This window comes from Zingiber officinale, chromosome 10A (genome assembly GCF_018446385.1).
Source record: "Zingiber officinale cultivar Zhangliang chromosome 10A, Zo_v1.1, whole genome shotgun sequence".
NCBI classification, from domain to species: domain Eukaryota; kingdom Viridiplantae; phylum Streptophyta; class Magnoliopsida; order Zingiberales; family Zingiberaceae; genus Zingiber; species Zingiber officinale.
In genome coordinates, this window is record NC_056004.1 from 96,818,510 (window position 1) to 96,836,620 (window position 18,111).

Consider the following 18,111-nt stretch of genomic DNA (forward strand, 5'->3'; position numbering starts at 1 on the left):
ATATATGCAAATCGTTTTGAATGATTTATTTAGGTCGGGTTTGAATTCATCATATTTAGATTCGAATTTAGGATTTCGATTTATATTCAGGAGCAGATTGAAATTTTTTTAAAAAATATTTTTTCGATCCGACCCAAACTGTATGCTTAATCACACAATAACACCTTTTTCATAATTTTTTTAAAACAATTTTAATAATATATTTTTAAAAATTAATTATTATTATTTAATAATGATCGAATTCTTATTATTTAGTTAATTTTTTCTTATGACCATCCAAATGAATTGCGCAAATAAATAATTCAAAATTCATTTGAAAAAAAAAATAAATAACGTCCACAAGATAATTAGTCCAACTACATAAAATTTTTTCACTGATCATTATTATAAATCAAGAATACAATCAAGAAGTATTCACGATGGACGATTTAGAAATCTAATATCTCTTAGTTATAAGGATGGCAATGGAACGGGATGGGAACAGATTTACCATCCTCATCTCCGTCCTCGTCTCCGAATTTCATCCCTGTCTTCATCCCCATTTTTTTGGATTCGAGGAATTCCTGAATTCGAATCATCTGGGATCAAATCTCTATCCCCATCCCATCCCTGCTTTCATTTTTAAATTAATTTTATATTATTATTATTTTGCTATTAATATTAATATTAATATCAATATTAATAATAAATTTATTTTTAATATTTATATTATTATCAATATTATTATTAATACTTTTAAAAATATTATTATTATTATTATTATTATTATTTTCAGGAGGGATTCAAAATAGGAATAATATCTCCATACTTATCTTGAACCGTCTCCATCCCTAAATATATCGAGGATCTCCATTCTCATTTTAGATTTTTTATTACAAGACTTTAAACTCATGGAAAAAATTATAATCCCTACTTAGTTGCGTATTTGATTGAGAGGAAAAATTTCGGTAAAATATGTTATAATTAAGATTTAAACTGTGTATATTTGGATTATAATTAAATACTTTTCGCACATGACCCCGGAGACCATATTAATTCAAATTAGGGGTGATCATGGATCGGGTTGGTTCGATTATTGGGGTAAAAAATTATCTGGCCTTACTAGATCAGATAATGCAAAATCGGGACCTACATTCGACCCTATATCCGGTGGTTCTTATGTTTCAAATATCCGACGGGTTGTCAGTTATTTGGATATCCGACCCTATAGCTAATGAAATATAAAATATAAATATAACAAAAAAATAAATTTTTTTAAAATGATAATAAACATTACTCATTATACGTTATAGCAGCTAATCGGAAATAACTATTATAACGTGTAGCAGCTTATCGGCAATAGTTGCTACAACGTGTAACAACTTATCAACATTAGTTGCTACAAGTAGGGGTGATCAGATCGGGTTGGTTCGGTTATTGGGATAAAAAATTATCCGGCCCTACTAGATCAGATAATGCAATATTAGGACCCTACATCCGGCCTTATATCCGGCGGATCATTTTTTTTCGATTCGATTCGAGTCGGTATAAACCGGTTGGTCGGTTTGACGGATTGACTACTCACCCCTAATTCAAACTACATTCGAAATCGGAGTCCGTCTCATTATTTACCCCGGCCCTAGGGGGATACTTTTAATTTCTTTTTAAACACGTGTATGTGGCCCATCTATGTCCCCCACGAGCGACACACGTGCCTTAAACAACCGGTTGGTCACTTCATGATGAAAGACAAACCCCATCTAAAATCACTCCTTTTGTTTACCATTTCTCATCTAAAATAATTTAAATAAGGAATAAGTTAAAAAAATCAATAAATTTTTATAATTATTTTATAGAATAGCCACCCTAATTCTAGTATTAAATTTTCCTTTTTAATAATTTTTTGTGATCTTATTATTCCACTCATAATTATTAATTATATTATCTTATGAAAAAGAAGTTTAAAAATTTAAGATATTTTTCAGAAAAAAGGTAAATTTCACTGGGAAAATTGATTTTTTTTAAATTTAGTATTTTTCTATAAAATCAAGTTAGTTATTACAATTAACTAACTTTCAACAAATAAACGGGTGGACACTTCAAATTACGGTGTATGAATATCAACAGCTAAAGCAAGCTCGCGATGAAGAGCCACGTCATCCTCGAGGCAGCGCAGAAGAAAGGGACGTCTCAGTCAGTTCGCTGAATCCCAGATCTCCATTTCCATTTTTCTAATCCAAGAACGTCTTTTTCCTCCTAAAAATCTCGTTTTTGGACGTAGATTACTCGCAAAACTTCATCTTTCGCTCGTTTTTCGTCGATTTGCACAGCGACGAGGGGTTAAAATAATCGGAACAGGAGGGAAAAAGGCGGTAGCGATTCCTTGAAGCTGCAGCAAAATCCACGCTCTGTATCCGAATCCACTCTCCCTCTGCTGCAAAGATAAGTTTTTGGTCCTTTTGGATGAGTATTTCAACCTTTGCCCCATCTTCTCCGCAGTGGAAGAAAGAAAACTGGCGTGAGCTCTACCCTTTAGCCTAGGGTTTTTTGCCCTTCCTGTTTGGTTCGGCACATCGGCGTTTCCGTTTGATTCGGCTGGATTTTAACTATGGCGCTGTTTAGGAAGCTCTTTCACCGAAAGCCACCGGATGGGCTGCTGGAGATTTCCGAGAGGGTTTACGGTATGCTTCTGATGCCATCAAACCCCTTTTCTTATAGCAATGCTGCAAAATGAAGTGGATATCGAAAATAATCTGATACATGTTTGTGCGATTTACTGCATTTGGTGTTTCTTTACTAGAGATTAAATCGTTTTGCTATCTGCATTTGGTTGATTCTAGGTCTGTAAATGTATAGAATGTTCATGAACAATTAGATACTCGATTTAATAAGAACTTGTTATGTCCATTGAGAATCAAGTTTGGATACTAATGAACTTGGATTTTAATGTTCATACACAAAGCTTGTAAATAATTGATGACAAACTTATTGTTAACTTGTATAAAACTTGATTATGATAATATTTTTTAGTTTTATATGCTAATATATTAAAATATAATGTCTATCTTAAATATTTTATAATTTTATATCACCTATAATCTATTAAAAATGAGAAACTAATATACTTCATTTATTGGATCAACAAATTATAAGGACAATTGATCTCAGTAAAAGCTCAAGATCGACTTAAACTCAATAAAACTTCTATCGAACAAACTTGAATAAGCTTGATATGAAAAATGCACAGGCTGGGCTCATCTTGGCTACCTAGCTAGTTATTTCTGACAAGCTTGTATGTTTGCTTCAATGCTTTAATGAAAATAACTTCAATCTGTCCATTTACAGAAACTTGTCTAATTTCAACAGGGATAGTATCTAAAAATTCCCAATTCATTTTTTTTTTTTCAAATTATCTTCCACTCCAAGTTTGGACGACCTATATTTGGGGTATAACTTCAACTTCAGATGTTAGCTTCAGAATCTAATCTTAGGCAAAAGTAACTTGTTTGTGAATAAGAAACACTTTTGAATGAATCTAACCTCAAATAGACTAGCTACATCTGTTCAATTTCTGTTGGAAGAAATTAGCTTCTGTTTAATGATTGCAGTGTTCAATTGTTGCTTCGCAACTGATGTCTCCAAGGAAGATGAGTATAGGTTCTACATTGGAAGCATTGTGGCGCAACTTCAGGAACAATTCCTAGACACCTCTTTTATGGTGTTTAACTTCCGGGAGGGAGATAGCCAAAGTCAGATTTCCAGTATATTATCAGAGTATGAAATGACTGTGATGGACTATCCACGGCAATACGAAGGATGCCCATTGCTCTCCATGGAAATGATTCACCATTTCTTGAGGTCAAGTGAAAGTTGGCTCTCATTGTCTCGACAGAATGTCTTGTTGATGCATTGTGAGCTAGGTGGTTGGCCAGTTCTAGCATTTATGTTGGCTGCACTTCTAGTTTATCACAAACGGTATGCAGGAGAATGGAGGACGTTAGACATGATTTACAAGAAAGCCCCTCATGAGCTGATGCACTTGCTATTACCTTTAAATCCACTGCCCTCCCAACTGAGATACTTGCACTATATCTCGAGAAGAAATACTGACTCAGAATGGCCTCCTCTTGATCGGGGTCTTACTTTGGACTGTGTTATTCTTAGGTTTATTCCAGATTTTTATGGAACAGGTGGATACAGGCCATTATTCCAAATATATGGGCAGGATCCCTTTCTTGCTGCCGATCGGGCTCCAAAAGTGCTATTCTCAACACCCAAAAAGAGCAAGTTAGTCCGCTTCTACAAACAGGTAATTTCTACAATTCAATGGACATGTGGCCTTTTTCAATCGAGTGATTTATAAGACCTGTTTCAGCATTCTGCTTATTTCTGCTCATGCAGGAAGATTGTGAACTTGTTAAAATTGATATACATTGTCATATTCAAGGAGATGTGGTGATAGAGTGCATCGGTTTGGAGGACGATCTAGAACACGAGGAGATGATGTTTAGAGTGATGTTCAATACTGCCTTTATTAGGTCTAACATTTTGATGCTAGATCGTGATGCGGTAGATATCTTGTGGGATGTCAAAGATCGGTTTCCAAAGAATTTCAGAGTTGAGGTCTGCTTTGCCTCATATCGTTTGATGAGTTGGTCCAAATTTATGCTTGCAATAATTTTGTTTTCTGTCTTTTTTTTTGTGTGTGAGCAGGTTCTCCTTTCAGAGATGGATACATCTAATTCACCTCCATCTTTGGAGTCAATGAATGTCCAGAAAAAGGGGGAGTTTCCGATTGAAACATTTTCTGAAGTGAAGGAAACATTTAACAATATGAATTGGCTGGAAACAAAACCAGATACTGCGTCAGAAGTTCTTCAGCAGATTGGTTCTTCAAAGGCTCTTCAAGATAAGTTGGATGCAGTTTCTCCACCGAAATCTGGGAATGATGTTATTCTAACAGAATTAGGTCCAGATGTGCTGTGTGAGGATGCCCTTTCTAGTGAAACCACAAGTGCAAGGTTATTATCCTCTTTCCCTAAGAGGTATTCTGTTCCACTCCACAAAATTTCTGATTCAAATGCAAAGAACAATGTTGAAATGCATGGCCTCCAGATTCCAAAGAAACTTCCTTCTCAGATTAAAATAATATCCCAAAGAATTCCGGTATCTCGGTCAACTCCTGCCTTTTCTTCTAATTCTATTCCAGGCTTTCATCCAACTGTTTCAAGGTATCATAGTGCATCATCAGATCTTGGAATTATGGCTCTGCTCAATGACCATACTTCTGATAGCTCTGAAGTTGCTCACACAACAAAGTTTGCTTCAGCACTTGCAAGCATTTCAGCTTCTGGATCTACCATTTCCTCTGATTCACGACAACTCCGATCATCATCATTATTAACGACTTCAGCAAGCTGTGCAAAAGAAGGTTCACTGTCACCACAACGACTGTCATCAGCACCACAATCAACAATTTCAGCTAGCTGTTCAACAAAAGCCTCACTAGCACCTACCCATTGCCCTCCACCTCAACCACTTAGAGTAACTTCATCGGAATCTTGTCCTGTTCCTCCTCCACCCCCACCAAAAATGACTTCACTTGCTTGTCTACCTATCCCTTCTTCTCCTCCACGTCCACCACTGCTAACAAAAGTGACCTCACTTGTTCACACACCTGTCCCTTCTCCACCACCACCACCTCTTAATCGTGTGCATGCTAGAAAAACTGAAGCTTGTGTCGGTCACAAACCACCATTTAAAAGCTCTAGCTTAGAAGTGCCACCATCACCTGCTTGGAAGATATCAGAGTCACATGCTTCTGTTCTTACTATTCCTTCTCACCATAGACATTCTGTTCAATCACTAACATCAATTCCTTCTCCACCTCCTCCTCCTTTGAAAGGCACATCATCGTACCCTTCCTTTTCAACCTTGAAAAAAACTGCTGCTTCATCAGTTGCACATCAGGTAGCCTCAGCGATCATAGCAAGTAAGACACCACCCAACCCCTCTCCACCACCTTTGATTACCTTGCTGAGTCCTAATACCGACATTTTGCCACTGAGAAAAGGAAATGATACTTCTTCTGTTCCTTCTCCACCACCTCCTCCATGCCCTATCTCAGCAATTGCAATGTCAGCACTACCTCAACCACCTCACATATTATCAAACAATTCTGGTGGTTTTGCTACCAAAATATCAGCTCCATCTGTACCACTTCCTCCTGCACCTCCAAATTCCTTGCAGAGCCTTACTATTCCTAACTCTTCTGCAGCTAATGGAATTAACTTTGACGCAATACCTCCCCCTCCCCCTAGTGGCATCAGTGCTCCTTCATTAGAGGGGAAGGGACGGCTCCCTGCTAGAACTCCTAATTTCAGAAATTTGCAGCCTAGCCAGTCTTCATCAAAAAAGTGTAACTTGAAGCCATTGCATTGGATTAAAGTAGCACGAGCAGCACAAGGAAGCCTTTGGGCTGAGTCACTAAACACAGATGAATTTTCTAAGTGCGGTTGTCCTTTCTTATCTTTCGACATCTTTACTTCTTTGAAATCTATCTCATACTAGCTTTTTGGCTGTGCTAGGTCACCAGAGTTTGATATGTCTGAATTGGAGAGTCTTTTTTCAGCAGCACTGCCAACACCTGATGCTCGAGGTGCAAGTTCCAGGGGTGGGCGTTCCACTGGCCCAAAATCTGACAAAGTTCATCTGGTAAATGAATGCTTCTTAATCTGACAAAGTTCATACCCAATTATAAGTAGCATAGTATGATTAATGAGCACAAATAAAGTTCTACACTCAATCTACACGATTTTAAAATTCTACACCTATTTAAAATCATTTTATTTTGTGGAAAACAAAACTGGAATTTTTTTCTTATTGTTTCACATTTTAATAGAATGTGATTCCGTTTAGAATTGTATTTCAAATTAGAAATTTTAAATTGGAAGTCTGAGATTAGGAAGTTTAGATTTTATGATTTTGAAAGTTTTAAATTTATATTTTGAAATAGTCCAAACTCCGAACAAAAAGTAGAAAATTCATATTGTAGAAATTGATGCCAAAGAAAAGTAGCCGTCTTTATTGATGAATCCAAAAAAAAGAGTTGTTAGAAAATAATGAGTACAAAGTCTTATATAGTGAATTATCAGAAAACCTAAACCCTAAATTAAAATGGTAAAAGACTAAATTGCCCTCAAGGCTATAAACAAATAAATAGTTCTAAAGCATGAAAAATATAAATATAAAATATGTAAAACTCACAGTGATCTCCCGTAGTAGATCTTGATCTTCCTTTGTCGTCGAAAAAATGATCACGAACCACTTGTCGTCGGAAGAATGATCACGAACAAATCGGAAAGTTCTTCATGGTTCACAAACCAAATCCCATGCCTCAGATGTTCTTCTTCTCTGCAAGACACATAGTCTCTACAGAATTCTGACAGCACTTCTAATGTGCTTCGGTCCCATCTGCGTACACAACGCAGCAACCTTTCTTGATGCATGCACCCCTCTTGCTCTCTTTTCCTCATTGCACCAATTGCCTTGGACGCTTTTTTATAGAGGAAGATGACTCTTCATCTTCCTCTACCTCCATTAATGGAGGAATGAGAAAGGGTTGGAAGGTGAAGGGGAAGAGGCACCCTTTCACCTTCTTAACACCAACACAAAATGCCCTTTGAAGGCTTCTCGATACTTTTAATGTACTAGCGTACCTTTGTTGATAAGTCATACTTGCTGAATCTGTATTGTGTTAGTACACCTTTGCACTGCAAGCAAACACAACTTCTAATTGTTGTTATTTTTGAATAAATAATGTTTGATATATGTAATTATGAACAAGATATAAGTGATAAGTCATAGACAACCCATCTTTGAAACACACTTTTGTATTCTTTTATGCCTATAGCATTCTCGCATAGATGAGCATGTGAAGTGCTTTGAATGTGGTAAATACTAGCTTTAATATCTTTTACATGTGCTTGCAGATTGATCTCAGACGGGCTAATAATTGTGAAATCATGCTTACCAAGGTTAAGATGCCATTAAATGATTTAATGGTAAGTAGGTGACTGATGGTTGATTGTTTCAGTGGTGTTATTTCAAAGCAACACATGACACTTATCTTTTTCATGAAATCTTACCATCATGTTGTCGCTTTTGTATAATGGTGTAGCTTGCCAAAACAAATTTTACTTTCAGTAAATCATCAGGTAATTGTCTAGGTGAGAGACAAGTTGACAATTGTTGGTAAATTAATATGAATGATAATGGGAACAAAATCTTAGCTTGATGTATTTTAAAAGCAATTTCTGATAGATACTTTAGAATCATCCTAAGGCATGAGCTTGCTGCTGAACATTTCTTTCCATTAATTTCTGGAAGCCGTTTATTGATGATCCTTCACATTGTCATCTTTTTTACAGAGTTCGGTTCTCGCCCTTGATGATTCTGTTTTAGATGCTGACCAGCTGGATAACCTCATAAAGTTTTGCCCTACAAAGGAGGAAATGGAACTACTCAAGGTACTATCTAAATCTGTTCATTTTTGACAGTTTTGGCATTCGCAGGTTTCTTTGTTATTGCTAGCTCTTCTAGTTTTGACATTTTTTTCTTCTATTACTTCAAGTTGTGTTACTTTTTTCCTATAATTTCAGGGTTACGGTGGAGACAGAGAAAATTTAGGGAAATGTGAGCAGGTTAGTGTGGTCACCTGCTGCTGTTTATCCATTTAGTTTTTGGTAGAAGATAACATGGCCTTTCTGGACATAACTATTTGTCAAACTAATACAATCCATGTATTGTTCCATACCAACACATACAATCGACTGATCAGTCACTAGTCAACCTTAAGTTTCCCTTAGATTTCTCTACAAGTACCCTTTTGGCTGGAGGAAATGATGTGTGAGGTTATATATCGAGTTATATAATTCTTTAACAGCTGTTGGAGAGCATATCTTCTTGATATAGGATGGGGTGCACAGTTTCTTGCTCGCCTTTGACGGTGAAATAAATTTTCTACTGTATCATTCAAAAGGGTTGTCGAGATTTAAATCTTGGTTTACTGCAGAAGATGACTAAATTGATGTCGTATTAAGTTCTATTTTTCTTCTGTGTCATAGATGACTAAATTGATATTGTATTGAGTTTTGTTTGAACTTTGTGTTTAAGGCAGTTTTGATTTGTGTGCTTACCATTCTCCTGATTTTGAAAAGTATTTCTTGGAGCTGATGAAAGTCCCTCGAGTGGAATCTAAGTTAAGAGTCTTCTCGTTTAAAATCCAGTTTCGCTCCCTGGTTCGTAATCACCTGCTTTGTTTATTTTGGATGAACTTTACCATGAGGCTTGGGATAAGTTTCTTGAAACTCTTCTTATAGATTGCTGATCTTAAAGGCAACCTGAACATCGTCAATTCTGCTTCACAAGAGGTAAATCACCTTTCGTTTTGTTTTTTTTTTCAGTTTACTTATTGAGGGACTAACCTAGTTTATGATCGCTCACTTTAATTCTCAGATCAGAAGTTCTGTTAAGTTGAAAAGAATCATGCAGACAATTCTGTGTTTGGGAAATGCATTAAACCAAGGAACCGCCAGGGGTGAGTCAAACTCGTGGAACATGGTTCTTTCGATTCCTTTGGATATCAATATCTTGATTCTTAACCTTCAATCTATCACAAGGTCGTTGTTTTGCTTTGATTCTCGCCAAGAACCCTCCTTAGCTAACCAAAATTACAGACAAAATAGATCAAAACACAAGTGTCCTTCCCCCGCGTCTAACCAAAAAAATTGACAGTAACTGCTTCCCTGACATTTTATAGTAGGAAGCTTGTGTTTGATCCAACTTTTCTCCAGTGACTCCTGAGTGGAGGTCTTTCAAACTATGTAGAAAGATTAGTCCGAGTCAATTGGACAAGAATTCCATGGAGAACTTATGTTCAGGTGGATTCAGGATATTCATCAAATACATTCTCTCATTTTGCAGGTTCTGCAGTTGGATTCAGATTGGATAGCCTTCTCAAACTGACAGATACACGAGCACGTAACAACAAGATGACGCTTATGCATTATCTGTGCAAGGTACCTCATAGTCGTAAACTCGTAGCTATAGATATGCACATAAGCTAATCAATGCAACTGATGTCTTTAAACTTTGGGAAAAAGCTTTTGGATTAGTCGTATACAAGAATCGTGTTGGTTTTGTTTGGTGATAGAATGTCGTAGTAAATTTATGTTTTCATACAGAGTTGAAGCTTCAAACTTGAATTCTCGCTATTTATGATTAAGTTAAATACATGGCTATTTACGATTCAGAATGCATGGTCGCAGGTTCTTGCAGAGAAGCTACCTGAACTTCTTGACTTTCCAAAAAATCTTGTTAGCTTGGAAGCTGCAGCAAAGGTATGTTTGATTACTCGATTTCTGAAGTTGTTTATGATGCAGCATTAGAACCTAACTCAATGTATCGGTATGTGTTTTGCAGATGCAGTTGAAGATTTTGGCCGAAGAAATGCAAGCGATAAACAAAGGCCTTGAGAAGGTCGAACAGGAACTAACAGCATCCGAACACGATGGTCATGTTTCGCAAGGTTTCCGTGAGGTAATCATCCATGTCGTATAGCTACTTCACTCTATTGCTTAGCGATATGAAACTCGGAAGAACATTGATTGTTTTCTTATCGCCTAAACTCTTTTTGGTTAGATGCTGAAGGAGTTTTTGATTTGTGCCGAAGCAGAAGTTAGAGCCTTAATTTCTCTTTATTCGAATGTGGTATGCGATGTTATTGTTTACTATGTTTCGCAATCTGAAAACTCATGATTTGCTTCACAGTTTTTTCTTTTAAAACTCATGCAGGGTAGGAATGCTGATGCATTAGCTCTTTACTTCGGAGAAGATCCTGCACGGTGTCCATTCGAGCAAGGTGACTAATACCCCGTTTTTGCTAACTCGAGTTTGTTTTTACGTTCTCAACCGAAGAAGTTTCAGATATTGATTAGCAAATGTGATTACTTTTTCCATATATCGATCATTTCTGTGCAGTTGTCTCGACGCTTCTCAACTTTGTTAAAATGTTCATGCGTGCCCACGAAGAGAACTGCAAACGACTAGAGTTGGAGAAGAAAAAGGCACAGAAAGAAGAAGTCGAGAAGCCAAAGATGTCCAATTCGAAGAAAGAGCAGATACGAAACAGTTGGTGCTTTCACCATTAGATCGCGCGAAATTCCTCTTCACCTGAGGATGATCGAAGGACAGGATTCCTATATAGAACATGACAAAGGAAACTATCTCAGTTCTACAAACTGAGTATGTAGTACATGGAGCTATCCTTGCGGCTGAAATCGTAAGTGATTTATCGTGTGCTAAGCTCGTTTAAATTGTGATGCGCTTGACCCAACTCTCGGTTTCCTCTTGCAGCTTCGCTACGCAAAGGAAGAGCAGATCAGAATGCTTTGTCGGGCCGCCATGTACAGATTGCTAACCCAAACCTATCTGAGTTATGGTCACTTCAACAGGTTTTTGTTTGTCAAATATGATGATATACAATTTTCTCGCATCTTGTTTCACAAGTGATGATATAACAAATAAGTTTTGATATGTACTCTTCTAACAATGTGAGCAATGAACACTAAATATATGAATACATACGAGGATAAACCCTAAATGCGCATCGTATGATCGGTATCCCTTCTATCGACACAATCAAGAGACGGATGGCAGTTTCAAATATCGATTTAAGTAACAAATATTACAAACAAGACTTTTTAAAAAAATTCATTGTGAATAACAAGTAGACGCATTGATGTACATCGATATAAAGGTCAACTTCGACAAACACACCATGCTGTAACATTCTTTGCGAAACTCTCACTTGCAAGTTTGGATTCACAAAGAATGATCCACAAGAGCAATGACAACAACAAAGCAGATGGGAATGGGATAAATTCTACTGATTTTTGTTTCAAGATGTTTCGACCAATCTGACATTGCGTGGAAGCATAAATTCAGCATAGACAGGATAATGAGACGACGGGTAGAAGCCATCGATGTTGTTGTTGACAACCTCACAAGTTGCTGGCACCAACGAACGTCCTCGAAACAGAATCCAGTCGACGTGCAAATCTTGAGTCTGGCGATCCCAACATAAACATAGAGCTCTGAATATCAGCTTTAGGAATTCTACTGCACCTTGCTTGTCGCCTGCAGTACGGTAATGTGTTTGAACTAGCAATTGTTGAAGAAAACTCTTTCTTCATAATTTTTTTCACTAAGGGGCAGCTTATTGTGCCGGGAGCTGACCTAATACTTACAAATACTATCAAATGCAAGCAACGTGCGAAAATAGAGGAAATATCGAGTGTAAAGTTACCTTTGAACCCGTGATATGTGCGTATTAGGGACACATTTTTCCGAGCCCTAGCATTTGGCCAAGCATCTCTCATATCGCCGACAACTCCATGCTCTCTGCAATGATATCGAAAACAATACGCTAATGAGAACTTGAGCAATTTTAAAAACACATTTGTTTATTTAACTGTCATAATCTTATGCAAGAGCAAATTAGCAGAAGAAATCCACCATAAACCTTCAGTTTGCAAAATAAAATTAAAAAGAAAGAAAAACAATGCATTTCCTACATATGTAGATATTGCTAAAAATTAATGAAATGTCAGTTAAGAAGTTCGTGGTGTAACATTCAACAGGGCAATTAGGATAGAAGTTGTCGATGGTGTAAAAGATGGCTAAACAAGTAGAATGTTTCCGGGTCAGTAATGAATATTTCTACTGAAGATCATCCACTCGATCATTTTGAAAAGTTGCAACCGATTTAAGATACTTGAAAATTTAGTTTTCTCTGTGATTTACCTGGATCTTCCTAGCAAAAAACGCCCCGTAGTTGATTCCTTTTGACTGTTAAATCCTCCACAATAAATGACAGGCAAGTTTGGCGGCAAAGAGGCTATGTGCTGCCATGTGAGTAAAGCACTTCTTCTACGTGCACGTGGACTGAATTCGTCGAGGTTGGTATTAACAATCTGGAAACTGAATCCTGGTGGTTCTACTCTCTTAAGTTGAAATGTGTGTGAATCGAGTCAAAGAAACAAATAACAAATAACATTTAGAGTCTACAAAAAAAAAAATCTACTATTCAAACTTGTTTGGTAAGAACAAATATGATAGGATATAGCCCATGTAGCAATGGATGGCACTGTAGCTCCCCACGATATGCTTCCTGGAACAGAAGGTGATTCCGACAACCAGAATGTACCGCCTTCAAGAAGCTCAACCTTCATGAATTCAAAGAGATTGTACACAAATACATGACAATCGAAAGTTAGAGAATATAATAGTCTGTGAAGAGTTTTGTCGAAAAAGATAATGAAAGTTTTAGTACCTTCTCCTTGTCATAGAAGATTGTGCAATACTCATCTGTGGTATCTTGAGATCCTTTCCTTGAAATACCAAATTGTTCGTATGCTGGAGATTGATAGAGATTAGTCAGATAGTTGGAAAAGGATTGTTGCTACAAACCGATCTCGGATTCAAAAATGTGTGATCAAATAGCAGAAATTTTCCAGCAATTGTTAGGCTGCATCCGGTAGAATGGTGAAGAATTGTGAAAATTTAGTTCTATCTTAGAAAACCATGGGGGTGAACAAGATTTCTCAAGGAAAACCTTTTTTCTCAGAAATACCTCTGTCGTTCATCATTCTGAAAATGAAATATTTTATCAGACATTCAAGACCTTGGCACACTGTCTTTCCCTTACGAAATACCTTTTTATCCACCTATTCTGTCCATTGTTTCTTCACTGCTAACCCTTAACATGAAACTAAACTTTCAAAACGTTATACTGCACAGCTTTCATTAGAAGGCTTATGACAGACCATTCATTTATTCGAGCATGATGGTTGTGCATTTGTTCGCATTGCCAATTCACTGTGGCAAAAAATATTTGAATATAGATAGACAAACAAATGAAGTAAAAGAAAAAGTGCATATGCTCACACCATGATTCACTACGAACAAATGGAATAAAAAAAAAAATTGGATTTCTCATGCCACACCAGTTCGCACAAGAACATAGAAAAGAGAACAATTGAAATATGGGAATGGTGCTACTACAAAGAAGCAGCTTCTGAGTTAAAACCACATATAACTCATTTTATGAAAGCAAGATGATGAGAAAGAACATGTCCACTGCAGCAGTGAATGTTCTTAGGCATCACAACACATACAAAAAGTAATAGGGCGTTCGATAGAAGATTACTATGAAAGCACAATACCACATCAAATGAACTACAACTCATAATCACATAAAAGTATATTTTGACACAACAATCTGATACTGACAATTTAGCAGTAAGGTGATTACCAGGTAAACACTGCTGAAAATATTCCAGCTGCCACTTTAAGCCTACAATACAATCAACATAGTAAAAAAAACAGTTCAGAAAATCTTCACTGAAAAGGAAAGAGATCAACACTTAGATCTGCAGATATCTGCAAAGAACTCACCTTGCTGAGTGCAAAGAATGGTCGGGGAGTAGTTAGTGATCACACTAACGCAAAGATCCTTCCGCTTCTCCCACGAATTAGGGCTATCGCTCGGAAGATCCCCTTCGTGGAGATTAAAGGTCATAACCGAGATCGACACACTCATCTCTCTCCCCTGGCCTATCTGCCTACTCCCAATTCCGAGATTCTAACCGAAGAAAAGGGGAAGAAAACAGTGGTCCAAAAGGCAAAACCAGCAGCATAGATTCCAACTAAATGAGCTCGGAAACACGGATCACATCAAAGATGGCATCTTTGGAACCTTACACGATCAGAAATCACAACTTTGCTGGAAAGATCGATCCTTGGAAGCAAAAGAGGAGAGGGATTAGGGAATCGGAGCGGAGAGGGGAGGCGACGCTGGAGAAGAGACCAAATCACGAAGAGAGTTTTGTTGTGTCGGCGCTGGAGAACGGGAACAGATCTGAGCCGTCCAGCTGTGCTGATGAGGGACGGCGTCACCGTCCGTCCCGATGACTACGAGTCAAATGTAGAGGACGTTCTATCCTCCGTGGACCGGTAAATTGGACCGAGTTAATTGGCGGTTCATTTCCTTGCCTTATTGAACCGTTCGGTCTGGTTCGACTGATGAAGTCAGAAATTAAAAGAGCAATCGCCGGCCGGCCAACAAATCACAACTGACCTAGCACGAATCTCGGCGCATCGATGGAGCGCTACAAAAGCACACGAGATCGAGCGGAGGCTCGTTTCTTGTTCTCTCTCTCGGCGGCGAAAAGTACTAGAGAATTATGGGCGGCGGCGGTGGCGGAGAATCGACGGAGAGCGCCGTCGTTCCAAGGGCGTCCCTGGACGCCGTCGGAGATACCTTAGCGGCCGTCGACGAGCTTCAGTCTCATCTCCGCCAGGCTCTCGCTCTTGCCGACCCCGACGTCCTCGCAGAGCTCCCCCCTCTCCACCGCGCCCGCGCCTTTCTCGTCCTCGCGCGGGCTGCCTCCACTCTCGTCCAAGGTGTCCCGGTCTCCCTTTCACCCTTCCAGTTCTCTGATTTTGTTTCTTCCTAATAATTCGTCTGAAAATTTTGTCTCCTTTTTTTGCTTTTATTTCGAATCGGGCAGTGAGATTGAGGTGCGACGGAATTCGATCAGACCAACATCCCATTGAGAAAGAGCTGGTACGCTCTTCCCACGTTCGCCTCATTTATAAGAGAGATCTGAGTAAGAGAAGTTGTTCTTGATGATTTTAATGGCGGTATGGTCTTTATCTCCAGGATAGGTTAACCTTGTATCAAGAGAAACTAGGACGTTATGACGACTGGAGTAATGGTATCCAAGATTGTTCTGATGTTTTCGTGACGAATTTCCATTTTAACTTGTTTAATTTGCTTGACTCATTGCCTACGTCTTTTGTTTCTTCTGATTCCTGTGGTAGCACCTTTGCGGCCTTCAGCTCGGTTGAATTCCCAAGCGGCCACGCGTTTTATAGGTCATTCACTACCTGACCTGACTCCCGGTATGCATTTTCATTTCAGTTGCCTCTGTGGATCATTGCATTGTTTTAGGATATTGGGCTCAGATGGAAGAATTATTCATGTTCAGAACAGAGGAAAAATCTGCAAGATCTCAGTCGAGGGAATTTTGTCAGGAGGCCACCTTACCACAATAGGGCAAAAAAGAAGCATAAACCGAATAAACAATCTGCCCGTGCTGCTGCGCAGGAGTTTCTAGAGAAAGCAGCACGAGAGCTGCTTTTTGCTTGTGAGCCTGGTGTGAAGGGGCCCTTGCAAGTTACAGCTGACCAGGATGATGATTAGATTGGTCAACATTTGCTTACGAGGTATTATAGTAAGTTCAAATTCACCCAATGATATGCTCTTCTCTAAGAACAGCTGTAGTATGCTTTATGTATTTCGTCTTCTACTATATCATTTGATTTTGTTATGAGCAAGTCGTGATTGTATATTCATAAGCTGTATTCTATGTTTGTCACTTGCTTTCAAAATACAGTAACTGTTAGTGAACTAGATTTTGCTCTCTTTTGGTTATTTAGTCTGTAGGAATTGCCTTTCAATTTGAATACTTCAACTAACCTGGAAGTAGATTCCATATGTTCAACTTATATCATAGATACCAGATTTTTTCTGGCCCTGCGACAAATTAGTTTGATTTGTATTGTTCAGACTCTTTCAGAGATATGTATGGTTCAAGCACCTGAGCAATTAATTAAGGTGACAATTTGAATTTCGAAGGTAAGTTAAGATTTTAACTAAAGGATACATTTATGCTTTAGGTATCAAATATCCCTCTTTCAAACTGCACACACCGCTTGTCTAATCAGATTAAGTTATATTGGCTGCAATATTTGCTGCTATACAGTTGTAGATAAAACTAGTGCTGTCTTACTTTGTGGTTGCACCCCGACAGAAGTGGTGGTGGAATACTGCTTGTATTTCTCAGTTGCCAAAGGGCCTATAAATACGAGACTATACACAGTATACAGAATCATATCAATGTGAATGCACTAGTATGGAAACTAACTAATGCGAATAACATCTACATAATAAAGGAGAGAAGATAATACCTCGTCTATGGTATCTGGGATTATCCATCCATGTCTGGAATATGGGATGATTCCTGTGGCTGCTGGAATCAATGGCTAACTTACGCGACCGTAGGTACTCTTCTTATATTGAGGGGCTTCATTCCAACTCATTTGATAATATTTTAGAAGAAGGGGAGCCTTGGCGCAATAGTAAATTGCTGCCATGCGATCTTGCTGCTATGTGATCTAGAAGGCCACGGGTTCAAGTCTCAAAAATAGTCTCTTGCAAATCAGGGTAAGGTTGTGTACAAATGATCCTTTCTTGGATCTCTCATTGGTGGGAGCTTCATGCACTAGGCTGTTCCTTTTTTATTTGATAATATTTTAGAAGAACCATAAAATCTTCATCCAGAAGGCCTATTACAGAAGTCAGTCACTAAACATTAAAGTTGTTTGCTCTTCAATTTGAAGCTAAAGTGCTTTGCTTTATCATAGACAATCGGGCAACTAAGAAATAGATGTGTCATATTAGATCAAATAAGCTAGAAATTGAACAATATAAGATCATTAAATAAGATTATTGATCCATATATTAAGGGGAAGAGGTAATATGTAAAAAAAAATCTAGATGTTTATTTCAGGCATTAGATCTAAATCAAAACTATTATGCCCACTTGACATAATTAATTTATATATGTCTGTGTGTTTTCTGATCAGCAATAATATAATTTGTTTGGTTTCAGAGTCAATTGGCTTACTTGTCGGTCAGGTTCACTTGCCCAGCCTACCTGCTTGGTTTGGCCGGTCACTCTTCTTGCCCGACCTACCTAGACCTGGCCCATGTTCAATAGCATTGTTATTTGAATAATGAAATACCTATTCCATATAAATAAAATTCACCATTACTCAACAACCACATAAGTTTTCTTTCAGCTTGTTTTACAATTGATTGGAATGCTTCATTTGATTATTCTCTCTTCTTAGTAAAAACCTTATCTTTCCTCAAGGTCTTCTAACACTTTCACTCTTGGAACAGGAGAGAATCCACCTACCTTGTGCCAGTCCTCAATGTTGTTT

At 37.9% G+C, this 18,111-nt stretch overlaps 3 protein-coding genes across 4 annotated transcripts in view; 2 read left to right on the forward strand and 1 right to left on the reverse strand.

The window, feature by feature from the left end:
• The first annotated feature begins 2,124 nt into the window (after window positions 1–2,124).
• LOC122028166 (formin-like protein 6) lies at window positions 2,125–11,622 on the forward strand. The gene is made up of 18 exons (XM_042587197.1): window positions 2,125–2,660; window positions 3,588–4,288; window positions 4,381–4,602; window positions 4,693–6,488; window positions 6,567–6,693; window positions 7,971–8,042; window positions 8,409–8,507; window positions 8,640–8,681; window positions 9,198–9,278; window positions 9,360–9,410; window positions 9,496–9,577; window positions 9,964–10,058; window positions 10,308–10,379; window positions 10,462–10,578; window positions 10,681–10,749; window positions 10,834–10,900; window positions 11,020–11,320; window positions 11,395–11,622. Exons 1-17 carry the CDS (start codon window positions 2,588–2,590, stop codon window positions 11,187–11,189), a joined length of 3,936 nt encoding a protein of 1,311 aa, XP_042443131.1. The 5' UTR covers window positions 2,125–2,587; the 3' UTR covers window positions 11,190–11,320; window positions 11,395–11,622.
• Window positions 11,623–11,685: 63 nt separating this feature from the next.
• LOC122028168 lies at window positions 11,686–14,923 on the reverse strand. Its single transcript, XM_042587198.1, has 7 exons — window positions 14,497–14,923; window positions 14,354–14,395; window positions 13,373–13,455; window positions 13,164–13,265; window positions 12,844–13,058; window positions 12,347–12,441; window positions 11,686–12,177 (listed from the first exon to the last, which is right to left on the reverse strand). Exons 1-7 carry the CDS (start codon window positions 14,639–14,641, stop codon window positions 11,939–11,941), a joined length of 921 nt encoding a protein of 306 aa, XP_042443132.1. The 5' UTR covers window positions 14,642–14,923; the 3' UTR covers window positions 11,686–11,938.
• Window positions 14,924–15,233: 310 nt separating this feature from the next.
• Window positions 15,234–18,111, forward strand: part of LOC122028251 (nuclear nucleic acid-binding protein C1D-like) — a 3,073-nt gene continuing 195 nt past the window's right edge. The window contains exons 1-6 of one of the 2 annotated variants that reach the window (XM_042587277.1): window positions 15,234–15,504; window positions 15,612–15,667; window positions 15,764–15,818; window positions 15,925–16,005; window positions 16,092–16,337; window positions 18,071–18,111. The exon at window positions 18,071–18,111 is cut by the window's right edge and continues 195 nt beyond it. In XM_042587277.1, the coding sequence (XP_042443211.1) occupies window positions 15,285–15,504; window positions 15,612–15,667; window positions 15,764–15,818; window positions 15,925–16,005; window positions 16,092–16,306 (627 nt within the window). In that variant the 5' untranslated portion in view covers window positions 15,234–15,284 and the 3' untranslated portion in view covers window positions 16,307–16,337; window positions 18,071–18,111. The remainder of the gene's footprint in view (window positions 15,505–15,611; window positions 15,668–15,763; window positions 15,819–15,924; window positions 16,006–16,091; window positions 16,338–18,070) is intronic. The other variant, XM_042587276.1, reaches the window with a different exon arrangement.